This window comes from Leptosomus discolor, chromosome 2, assembly GCF_034619465.1.
Source record: "Leptosomus discolor isolate bLepDis1 chromosome 2, bLepDis1.hap2, whole genome shotgun sequence".
Taxonomy (NCBI): Eukaryota; Metazoa; Chordata; class Aves; order Leptosomiformes; family Leptosomidae; genus Leptosomus; species Leptosomus discolor.
The window spans coordinates 16,923,067-16,935,291 of record NC_141392.1 but is presented as its reverse complement, the minus strand read 5'-3'; the positions used below and the strand labels follow the sequence as shown (position 1 = coordinate 16,935,291).

At 43.5% G+C, this 12,225-nt stretch overlaps 1 protein-coding gene across 2 annotated transcripts; it reads left to right on the top strand.

Annotated features, from left to right (window-relative positions):
- Nucleotides 1-2,296: 2,296 nt before the first annotated feature.
- SDE2 (spliceosome associated SDE2) lies at nt 2,297-11,491 on the top strand. Of its 2 annotated transcripts, XM_086461907.1 has the most exons (9): nt 2,297-2,404; nt 2,997-3,114; nt 5,205-5,316; nt 5,849-6,018; nt 6,702-6,813; nt 7,459-7,905; nt 8,739-8,765; nt 8,920-8,935; nt 10,758-11,491. In XM_086461907.1, exons 1-9 carry the CDS (start codon nt 2,297-2,299, stop codon nt 10,971-10,973), a joined length of 1,326 nt encoding a protein of 441 aa, XP_086318033.1. In that variant the 3' UTR covers nt 10,974-11,491. The 2 variants fall into 2 exon arrangements, with proteins under 2 accessions (XP_086318033.1, XP_086318034.1); XM_086461908.1 differs by lacking the exons at nt 8,739-8,765; nt 8,920-8,935 and having other exon boundaries at nt 7,459-7,882.
- Nucleotides 11,492-12,225: the final 734 nt, after the last annotated feature.

Sequence of the window (12,225 nt, the reverse complement as noted above, 5' to 3'; positions counted from 1 at the left end):
GATATGGCATGCGATTATAAACAAAACAAGCAGTACCACGTGACTTAAAACATAACATTGACTGAATTCGGGCCCAATCCAGCACAAAAAACCCACAGCTTTTCCAGGCTGCACAGACATCAGGTTTGAATGGTCACATTGTGGCAACATGACACATAATTTGGAAATAACAACTTATTATAGGAAGACAGTAAGGGATTGCCTAGACTGGGTCAAAACGCTTTAAGGAAACATTTTAGCTAAAATTAACATAGCGCAAGAAAAGGTGAGCAAAGTTGATTTGTGAGTTGTTCAAAACAAGCCCATGGGGAGATCCCCTTAATTAAATTATTAATAATTTGTTTACATTTGTGTGTGAAGTCCCCACTTTTGGGTCACATCATCTCTCTGCCTCTTTGTTTCCCAGCTTCCTCCTTTTCTACCACATTAACTTAAGACAGACAGGCATGGGAGCTACCTATCCATGCTCACACAAGCCCGGCCAAGCAGCACGGCTCCTCCGCAAGCAAAAAGGGTGGGAGAGCCATGGCACCGAACTTTCTGTGACAGCCAAGCAGCTCAGACACAAGCCCCATCTTTTTAAAGCAGCATCAGTCACCTCAGTGTAGCCACCCAGAACTGACTATGGCCTTAGTAGCCCAAAAGACCTGAACTTAGCCGCAGGCTCTGACACAGGTGCCTATCTCACTTGCTAACAGGGGGTTTTCAGGGTGTCAGGTGCTACTCTGACAGGGGACCCCCCCTCAGGCAGGGGTAGCAGCACTGAAGCGCAGATTATGCCGTGAGCAGTCCTTGCCCATGCTGCTGCTAAACAAAAAGGCACTGCAGGTAGCGCCATTATTTGAAAATAAGGTGAGAGGTGTATTGCACCGCAGATCTCCAGGCAGCCCAACCACGTCTTTGCTAGTGTTTGCAACAGCTCCCGCCAGCGACAGCTGGTAGCTTCAAATACGCTCTAGCTGCATGGTTATGTTAAAGATGTGGAGGAGATTTGAAGCCGCCAAAGAACACAATAGTTATGCTGCCTGGATCGCCATCATACCTCTGTGTACGTTCTTTCCTGGAGAGGTAGTGGTGTGCATTTTCTTCTGACCAGCTCTTCAGTCTCCTGCTTACGTGTAGTTACCCCACGTCATGAAGAGCTGAGCTTGGCCTCCTGCTCCAGCTCAACTTCCACCCTGATTTAAAAACATTTTGTGCGACTATGCACTTAGCAGGACAAAGAAGCCATAGAGACAGAGTCCATCATCCTGCAAGTCCTTACATGAAATTTACACTATATTTGGTTGGACAATTAATGGCTGCACATTTCCATTACACTTCTTACACTTGCAGTGCTCTGCAGTGGCACCACTGCCCCTTTCCAGCCGCCCGAGGTGGTATGAGTTCCATCCCTACGCTGCTGCTGCCGCCACTGCTGCTGAAACGGCAGAGCAGACGAGCACGTTCAGAGCCACGGTCCATTTTGCCTGCTGCTACACGCTCACCGAGTCGACGCTACACGTTGTGAAAAGGCTTTACAACCCAGTAGGCTGCGCACAGCAGTCTGAATCAGAACGATCAGGCTGTCTCGTGCGGGAAAGGTAAAGGACAGAAACTGCCTCCTGAGGTGGCTTCTCGTGTCGCTTACGACAGGGATGTTTCTCTGAGCAGCATGCTCCAGACAAACAGTGCTCGGGGCCCTTTCCTAAAACAAGATAGCAGGACACCGCGCGTAAGGCGCCACATGGTACGTTCCCATCTATTCCCTCCTAGGCAAGGGTGCCACGCTTCAGTGTTTCCATTCCTCAAAATAATTGGAATCTCATTGAACCTTACACAACAACTCGGGTCAATTAAAGGACCAAATATCAGCCTCACTCCAAAGTTTAAAATACAGGCTGTGGGTGTAAAAATGATAAATTGGGCCCCTAGAAGGACTGAAACATCGGATTGACTCCTAAAAATCGGAAATACACTTTGCCTTAAGCCCAGTTTGAGCCTCCAGCACCTTAAAGAAAAAAAAAAAACCAACCAAGAAACCAACAAAAAACATAAACCCACCAACTAGGTTAAAGCACTCGGAGACCAGCCGAGAGCCGCTGGGCGGGAGCGGGGGGCGCTGGGGGAGGCCTCCCTCAGCGCGCCCCGCCCCCATCGCCCGCCCCGCCTCAGCCCCGCTCCCGCCCGGCGGCCAAACCGTTATCGGCTCGCGCCAGCCCTCAGTCTCCTGCCCCGCCCTGCGTCACCTGACCGCGCGCTGCTGTCGTCGCGAAGCGCAGGCGCAGTGGCCATTGTTGGCGACGGCGGGGGAGCGATGGCGGTGCTGGTGCGGGAGCCTTTGGATTCGCGCTGGCAGCTTTTGCCGCTACCCCCCGGCGGAGGTTCGGTGCGAGGCCTCCTCCGCCATCGCGCTCGGGAGCTGGTGAGTGAGGGGGTGGCGAGGGGCGAACCGGTGGCGGGGGTGGGGGATGCGGCGTCCCCTCAGGCCTGGGGAAGGGGGGGTGGCGGTAGTGGTGAGGGCGGTGGGCTCCCGGTGCCGGCTGGCGGGCCGCATGTCTGCCCTCGCCCCTTGCCTTCTGCCGTGAGTTCGGCCTCTCCGGCCTCGCCGCCATGTCGCGACTGTGAGCACGCTTCTCGTTGTTGTCGCTTCGCTGAGCAGGAGGGTTTGCTATAATAGAGCCCTGTAGTTTCTTATATATGTGTTTGTGTATGTATATGTTCGAACTATATCAACCTTAAATTATTTACAGTTTAAAAAATGCAGGATTTGTTTGTCTTTAATCCTTAGTGTAGATTTTCCCGTAGCACGGCTTTTCCCCACTCATGTTTACAAGCTTCATTTAATTCTTCAGTAAACGGGAATTAAAACAAACACCACAGAGAATGCTTTTAAGATTGTCTGATTTTTGCTTCCGTTCCTATAGGAAAGAAAGAAGCATTATTTCTTAGTGGTTTACTTTGTCAGAATGTTTCATTCTCAGTCGATCATATGACTCAATTTCACTGTTTTTTAGAACATTCCCGAAGAAAGCTTGTATGTGAAATGTAATGGCCGACTGGCTAATGATGAAGATGTACTGCAGAATGGAGCCGTTTATAGTCTGGAACCAAGACTTTGTGGTGGAAAAGGAGGTTTGTTGCTTCTTATTGAATTAAGATTCCTAGGTTAAAAGACTTCTGTTGTGCTGTAGTCTATAGTGATAGCAGCAGTCCTAATCTATTAGCACATCGCATTTCATGTGGATGACTGATACAATGTCTGGAGCTGAAACGAAAGCCTATATGCAAAGCTGAGAATTGACTAGGAAAGCTGCTGTTCTGCTAATAGCTTTGCTGGCACAGCTCTTCTTTGCATTCCTGGTCATCTTAGGTCTGCTAGTAGAAATCTGTCATGTGCATCAGAGTGACTTCAGAGTTGAAATTGTGTTTAAAAGCACCTGGCTTCTTAGGCTCCTAGGTTATATTTGTGGTCACTTAGGACAAATATTCCAGGTACAAATAGCTTGTGATTTGAGTGTGTTATACGACCTGATTGGTTTTGTCTTCTCTTATGTCAAAAAAATATAAATGTCAAGATCTCAGAAAGATTTCAGTCTAAGCTAGGCTCCTCATGTTGCCAAAATAATCTGTGTTACTGAAGATGTGTGTTAATTGTGTAAAACAATGCAGCCACTGACAGTGTGGGCGCTCCCTAAAATGGAACGTGATGGGTGAAGCAAGTTTAGCAGAGTATTTCAGTGTAACTGGAGTCAATATATTTGCTTTTTGAATACAGTTCTCAGAATTTTCTCACTGTTGTGCTGAGACGCTGAATAATTGTGCAGCCTTGCATCAGGCTGCAGCTCAGCTTACCTTGCCTTCTTCAGTTTTAGATAGAACTGGAAATAAATATTATTGCTGTAGCTTGTCAGGTATTGCAGTTTCTTTGTGTGCCCTAAAAGCGGTGCATATGGTAGAAGTTCTTAGTATAGGATACTTCTTCTTCACCTGTTGTCCATCAGCTTTAGTTATCATCGACTGACACGGGATTTGCATTCTGTGATTCACCCTGGGTTACTGAGGTGCCCTGGGGGTCAGTTTAAAATTGGTCTTTATCCATTTTGACTGCTTTCTAAAGTGTTCCTTTTGTTTTGACTTTATAACTTAAAAGCCTGATAAAAACAGGCAGACACGGATGAGAACTCTGTGATCTCAAGGGAATGCAGATAACTGCAGGCTTAGAAGAGAGCTGAGCATTTTCTTACCAGACCTAAATCAAGACCCGTGACCTTAGTGAATGCATTGCTATTGGTTTTGGGGAACATTAGTGAATGCATTGCTGTTCGTTTTGGGCTCGGTGTAGCAGCTAGGTCCGTGTTCTTCAGAATGTAAAATTCAATGGCAGGTTTCATAAGCTACAAAAATTCTCCTCGCTAATGGCAGCAATTGGTTTTATTAGCTGAATGCAATACTTTTCTTGCAACGGTAGGCCGTCTGGGTTGGTTACTGTTTGTAACACTCCTTAAAGGTCCTGAAGAACAAATCTGTACACTGAAAAGTATAAATTTTTTCAGCTTCTGGTTAAAAAGCAGTTCTTAGCACTTTCAAATTGCTTGAAGGATTATATTAATCCATGTTGTGTTTCTCTGAGGTAGTTAAACAAATGTCTTCTCCAGCTGGATACAACATAAGGTGGGACTGAGTGAGAGAAGTTAGTGGTCTTGCCTATGAGTAATTAGTGGCTGAGGAGTGTGTAGAAATCTATTTGGGGGGGGCTCTTCAGCATGATGTTGATCATCTTGAAGCAGCTAAGGTTATTTCCTAAAAAAAGTAATTTTTTTTTTAGAAAGGGTCCTTAATTAGAAAGGACCCAAAATGTTATTTTGAGGCAAAAAAGGTTTCAAACCATTTTGCTGGGAGAGTCCAGAAATACACTTTCATGTTAGAAGTGCTGCACAGGTTCTAGTAAGCCTGGAGTCCATCTGGTGTGGTATCAGGAGCACAAAAGCGAGACGAGCGATAAATGCTAGATACCTTTTTTTTCACTTAGTGTTTCAACATTTGACCCAATGACAATTCTCCAACATGTTGCAATTCTCAACTTGCCCTTTACTTCAGTTGCATTGAGGGAGAGGAAGGTGTTGAATTCACTGTATTCTTTTTCCAGAATTAATTCTGATGTTGTGTACTAGCTCATCTCCATTTGTTTCTGTTTAGCTAATTCTCGATTACTTTTTTCTCAGGGTTTGGATCTATGCTGCGAGCACTTGGTGCTCAGATTGAAAAGACCACAAATAGAGAGGCTTGCCGAGATCTCAGCGGAAGGAGACTTCGAGATGTCAATCACGAAAAAGCGTAAGGCATTTTCGTAGAAGCTAGAATTATAAAATGAACCGACCATGTAGTTCACTGTTAACAGAAGAGGTCGGATGACAGGCTGTTGTAGCAGAGAAACTTTATTTTGAATACTAAAAAGAGCAAAAGTGAAATACTGAGCACAGGTGGACTGGAAGCCAAGGGGATTCTTCCAACTATAATTACATTATTGCAAAATAGACATGATTGCACTGTAATCTTGTAGAGACTGTTCTGCACCTCTTAGATTCCTCATCTGGAGTTCTCACACTTCTCTGAAGGTGCAAGACCATGATGTTGGGAATACATGACCTCACTGCTGTTTCTGGCTTCAAAAATAAATGTTACTCTCTTCTCTGTAGCAGAATCTCTATATATTCCTTCAGTAATTCCCCTGGGTGTTGTTAGTTGCCTTTTCCCATTGTCTCCCATCCTAGCAGGTGGTACAACCATTCAGTAATTGCAAAGCAGCAAACTAATATTACCGTAAATGCTGGAAACACTCTCATCTTCATGGTTCTGTCATCTGCAGGATGGCTGAATGGGTGAAGCAGCAAGCAGAGCGGGAAGCAGAAAAAGAGCAAAGGCGCTTGGAAAGGCTGCAGCGGAAACTTGCGGAGCCAAAGCACTTTTTCACAAATCCGGATTACCAGCAGCAGTGTCATGATATGGCTGAGCGACTAGAAGATTCGGTCCTTAAAGGTATTGCAGTTTAATCTCGCTTTCTCTTCTCAAAAAATAAAGGAAACTGAAAGTCTCTGTAGCCTCACTCCAGTATGAAAATTTTAAAAAAATTGCTGAGAGTAACTCTTTCAATTGAATGGAATTTTAGATTCCAGTAAAATTTGTTGGACTTAATTTTTCCTTTTTGGCTGCTGCTTCTCTTTGCATTGAACAGTGTAACACGGATACAAGCGGTGCTTCATCTTGCTGTGCTACAGTGTCATCTCACAATAAAAGCAAATTCCTGTGAAGGTGGTGTTGCTAGTTTAGCTGTAAGAATTACATCATCATTTTCAGCAAAATGATAACATATAAACAGGTCTTATGTGTGAAACAAATTGAATCCAAGTACAAAGTACCTGGTTTCACTTACTGTTGTTTGTAGTTATTTTTCCATGGATTGTTCCCTTGCTGGCTGGTTGATAGTGGAACTTGAGGCTGATGGGGATGTTCAGTTCAGGAATGCAATTTTGATTGACTCTGTGCCTTAGTAAAGCTGTGTAGGAAAGCTTTTGCTACTACTGAGTTTATTTTGAAGCTTTGAGTCTACATAACTGTGCCCCAATGGTGATTCTTTTCAGTTAGTTTTACATTGCATCTGAAATCAAAAGATAAGTAGAATTTACAACGTGCTGATGTAGACTTTTAACTTTGTTTTGAAGGATTGCAGGCTAGTTCAAGCAAAATAGTGTCACCAGAAAGTGGTGGTAGTCGGAAGCGTCCAGGTGAATCTGGAAAGAGTGAAACAAAATCTCGAAAAAGAAAATGTTTTTGGTAAGTATTATGGCTCTCTTTATATTTAGTACTCAAGTGTTAAGCCTTGAACAGGATGACAGGTTAGGTGCATACAAGTTAGCAACATCTTACCAGAGATGTAGACTTAAATAGTAAAATTAAATTGAGCTAATGGAATTGGGGAACTGGAAGTAAATGTTGCTGCATTCATGTAATTCTGTCCTAGCTGAGCAGATAAACTTTGTTTGCAAAAACCGGCACCTAGTTTGTTTTGATTTTTTTTTTTTTTTAGCCCCTCCTAGTATGGTTATATTCTATATACCTCATTGTCTTTTTCAGTGAACTAAAAAAGGATTTTTAAAATTATTTTTTTCCTGGCGTTTTTCACCTAATGTGATGTGGAAGAGAATTCTTGATGATTCCGGTGGTGGTTGCGATAGCAATAGGTAGCACACCTGTCTGTATGGGGAGTGCTGTTAAAGGGTGCCTCTTCTTGGGGGTTGTTGGATCCTGTTCAGTATTAGCAGCTCTTCCATTTGCTGAACTGTCCTCGGTAGCTGCTAGAGCAGTTCACTGGAGCTCTCTGAAGTGGGTTTTGGAAAGAAAGTGTGATAATAAAAATAATTAAAAAAAAAAAAAGTGAAAATATATGAGTATTCATTTGTAATGTACTGCTTCTGCCAGGCTGGGATTGGAAGGACTGGATGATGCTGACAGCTCGGACTCTGAGGATGACAGTGAAGATGACTCCCCTCCTGCATCTGAGGGGAGTTGTCCCTCAGGCAGCAGATACAATGAAAATGCTGGGAACTCGCACGAATGTTCAAGCAGCTCTGTGGATTCGGTAGAGGACAGTCCAGCTACCAGCGCAACTGGGAGACCACTCGAGCAGCCAGAAGGTGCTGGAAGAGATGTGCAAGGAGAGACATGCGCAGGTGGGCAAACTGAACTTCCAGCTGAAGAAAACAGTAAAATGACAAAGCCCATGAAGGAAGAGGCCCAAGAAAAGAGTGAAGTAACCCACGCTCTGAAAGAAGAGGAGCAGAAAGAAGAGGAGCAAGAAGATGTTTCTTCTAAGGCACAGGAAACGAACCAGTTACAGAGCACAGTAAGTATGAAGCAATACAAAATGTCATGTGTCTTTTCCTTCAACTGGTTTTACTCAATTGCTTTGTCCCTTTGTGGGCTGCAGAAGAGGGGAGGGGAATTGTATCCTATGACTTCAATGCATTAGATGTACGTGCTTCAATTAGAATTCTAGTTTCCTGAAGAAGCTAGAATCTCCAAAGTTTGGTTTGGAGCATAAAGAATCCAAAGATTAAAAGGAAAAAGGGCTTAACTGAAGCCGCATCGTACAACTTGGGAAATTGGCATGTAGCAAGTTACGGGAGCTGCAGCCAAAGAAGGCTCTTAGTTGACAGTGTCTCTGTGGAGAAAGTGGAATTGTAGTATAGTAGTCTTACTATAGCACAGCCTTGAGAGATGCCGAGTAGAATGGGTCAAGGAAGAACTTTACTGGATTAAGATTTTAACAGTCTAGAGTTTCAACTAAGGTTGCCCTTGGCAGTCTAGTATTGTCTTTCCTGAGATCCATGTTTCTCGTGGTGGTGGTGGTGTTTCCTCCTCCTACATAAATGGATACACTCTGGATCTAAAATTCTTTGCTGAGGCAGGATGGGGAAGGAAAATAAAACCCTTCTGTAGGATGAAAAGTTCTTATCAATACTTTGACACATTTCCAAGTGCTGTCCAGTTTGACTAATCTTCTATAACATTAACCTTCATGTTAATAATTGGCCTCAGTGTTTAAGTTAGAAGTTGTTCCAAGTAGATGCCCCCTAAACCAATCATCTGGTCAGTCTTTCTTAGTTTTTGTTATAAAAAGGCTAGAGTCCTAGTTCCTAGAGAACCCTAGTAGTCTGCTGCAAACGTCAGTTCTTCATTGACCATTGAAAGTCTGAAAGCAGCAGCTCTCTCGCCAGGGAGGCAGGGTTAGTGTAAATGATGGGCTTCACCTGAACTGTGAAGCTGGTGAAAGAGTGGTTTTCAAACTGGTCGGCTGGCACACCCTTGGTGGAAGCGGGTCTGTGCGGTTGCCCTACCGTTATCTCTGCGGGCAGCCTGGGTTGGTGTCGCAGCCCTCAGCCAGAGCAGGAGCAGTGCTGACCATGGCGTTCTTTCTCTGGCGATTTGCAGAGGATGGCTGGGATTGGTTTGCTGAAGAGTCTTCCAGCCAAGAGGGAACGTAGCTTTTCCCACGGAACTGATGAAGCCCAACTAATATTTGGCAGTAAAAGGTTCTGATACTTGTTCTACATTGCTCCTTGTGTACTATTACTATTAAAAATTTGTAGAGGTGATGAATCTAGGCTTATTCTAGCAATAAAACGAAACGTGGCCTTTTTTTTGGGCTAGAGAGTTGCTTGGATTTATTGCCCTTTTTCAGCCTGAGCAGAAATTCTGTTGTCAGCCACCACTGCCAATGACTCAGTTATGACAAGTGAAAGTTTAATACAATTAAATGGAGAAAAGACCAAGGATGTAACCTGATAAACTAGGACTTTGTTATCTACTGTACTATTAGACCTGGCGAATTTTAAACAGGATGTTTACCATTCTTCACTGTTTACCTTTTGCTCAGTGTTTGTGAGACTGTCTATTCCTAGAACAGGAAACTCCACCAGTGCTGTGGCGGATTGTTATCGCAGGTGGAAATATTTTTATAATAGTCCTTGATGGATTTTTTTTTTTTATTTTCAAAGTAGGATGAGAATAATGAGGCAACCAGTCTTTTTTTGTATGCTTAGCAGGACAAAGGTTCTAATTCTGCTAGCGTTAATTGTTTTTGCTGAGTTTGTAACAGAGTGGTCTCATTCCCACTGCTGGTATTACTTGCTCTGAAGTCTGATAGCTCCGTCGTGATGTGTACCGTGAGACTAATGTGTGCGTTCAAGTATTGAAGAAAATGGGCTTAGGTTTCTGTGTCCTTTCTAGTGTGTTAGTGTTGAGTGTGTTAGTAAATTCCAGCACTTGAATTATCCAGTCTTTGTCCGTGTTCTTCTGTGGACAAGGCCCTGGGCTTGGACTAGATGTGAACTCCAGAACTTGCTTTTTAGTTAATGTTACTAGAAAGAGGGGGCTTTTAGATCTGTTTCTATAATTACAGTTTAACTACATTAGAAATAACCATTCATCCTCCTCCCTGCTACTGCTGAGGACATATTGGTTATACTCTACAGCAGGCTAAAAAGGGGCTGTTAGCTTTGCCGTGCCTCCAGAAGCCAAGGTTAAGCTCCTGAACTGCTAGGTGAGATGGCAGGCTGTTGGTTTTCATTCACTTTTCTTGGGAGTACTTAACTTCCCTGGGGATAAAAACAGTGTCATTGTCTCCAGAGGAATAGGATTAAATACTGCCACTTTTTTTATTTTATTTTAGTTTTTCAGCACTCCTCAACTGTAAGTAGAATGTGTTAATTCTAGTGGAGTAACTTTAAATGTCCAGCGGTGTTTCTGTCGTTTAACATGACCAGTGATTCTGTCTTGGAGGCTGTGTCCATTGTAAGCCTCAGCACATCTGCAGCTTGGCTGGCTGTGTCAGAGCGAGCCTTTAGCTAGCCAGCAGAGGCACTGTGTGGAGTAGAATTGTAGCAGCACAGTTGGACAGCAGGTATGAAGTCACCTGAGCATTCTCCCTGCTCTTGGGTGTGTTTTCTCCACCAAGATTTGCGTGTTTCACAGTTAGGCTGCTAGCTGGCTTCAGTGTGCTGGTACGTGGTGCAGCAGTACTTTCCCTGGGTACCGTAAGTACCGCTAATAATGAGAATATCTGACACACTGAGACACTGCTCAACTTCATTAAGTAGTTAGCACTTTGAGATAATACTAATTGAAAAAAGCAAAGCATACTGTTTATACTTGTTCCTTCCCCCCACAATTGGGAAGAAAATAATAATGGTCTGATGGGGATGTTTTTCTCTTTGCAGGAGGTGGAACCAATAGACCTACTGGCATTCAACTCTGCTGCTGAAATGGAGGCCCTGGGTTTAGACAAGCTGAAGATGGAATTGATGTCTTTAGGACTGAAATGTGGAGGCACTTTGAAGGAAAGAGCAGCAAGGCTTTTTGCAGTTAGAGGTCTGTCTAGAGACCAGATCGATCCTGCCTTATTTGCAAAGCCCTCTAAAGGGAAAAAAAAGTGATTAAAAGAACCAAACCTATTTTGTATCCATGTGCTTTTAAATTTTTCTTACCTGTTGTCATTCTGTACTGCCACATACAATTCTTTGGCATCCCTGGATAGTTTGTGTTTCTGTTCTTGATGAAGCTCGATTAACATAACACAGAGCAAGTTGCTAGATAGCGAGTTAGTCATGTGTTCGGTGTGTTTAATGGGGAGGGGAACTGCCATCTTTTGATAAGCTTTACAAATGGCTGTAACAAGTCGTAATGCAACACGTAGAACAAACTGTCTGTATATGGAAAGAAATAACTCGAATGTTTTCTGGAAAGTGGTTGTGTGATGCTGTTGTCACCTGTTTTCAGAAAAATGGCAATCCTTCCTTAGCGTTATATTGAATCTCCTTTAATGTGTGTATTTCCAATTAGCACGGTTACAACTGTCAAATGAGAAACATTGCACTTACGATCCAGGCTTAAAAGCTGAAGTTTCTTTAAATAAAAAGAACAATTTTGTGTGGATGAGGTCAGTATAAATAAATATGCCGTTCTGTGAGTTTCTGTGGGATGTCAGGTGTCAGGATGCTATAAATTATTAATGTGTGTAAGTGTGTTAGAAGTTAAACAAGGGTATTTTCTTACTTTGCTCTGAAGAAGTATCAGAGAGGGGAAAGAGAGAATCACATCCTTAAGAAATGAAAAAGAATGAAGTAAGCTTGCTGGCTGCTGAAGGGTATTAAGATACAGAGTGATCTGAAGCTGAAAGGGAAAATCAGGAAGTGTTGTTAGTTCTTTTCCTATGGTAAACACAATGGAAGTGTCTCACAAGGACCCCAAGCACCACCACTGCAGACGTTTATCCTAGGGCAGCATCTGCAGTCTCGGCGCTGGAGTTACCCTGTGAGGCAGTAAGGGCCCCTTGCCGGAAGGGCAGCGTGCTCGCCTGACTGCGGGTGCAGCTGCCACTTCTCTGGTTTGCGAGGCTAGTTCAGAGCCTCAGATTTCAGACTTTACCACCGTATGCCGGAGAATATTATGTTTATGATCTGCTTATCAGATTTTCTTGTAGAGATTCTTGAAAAATTAAAAATGATCACTCCTGTTCTGACACCATACCATCTGTTTATCTGGTTTAAAGTTTGGATCATAAAGTTTTGAAGTGCAGTGCTGGTAGGAAACAGGCTTCAAAAGCTAGGAAATCAGTTCACTATGTGGTATTTAGTGTTTCTGACATGAGCAGTTTGTGTCTGGTATTTCAGTTAGTTTTGCAAACTT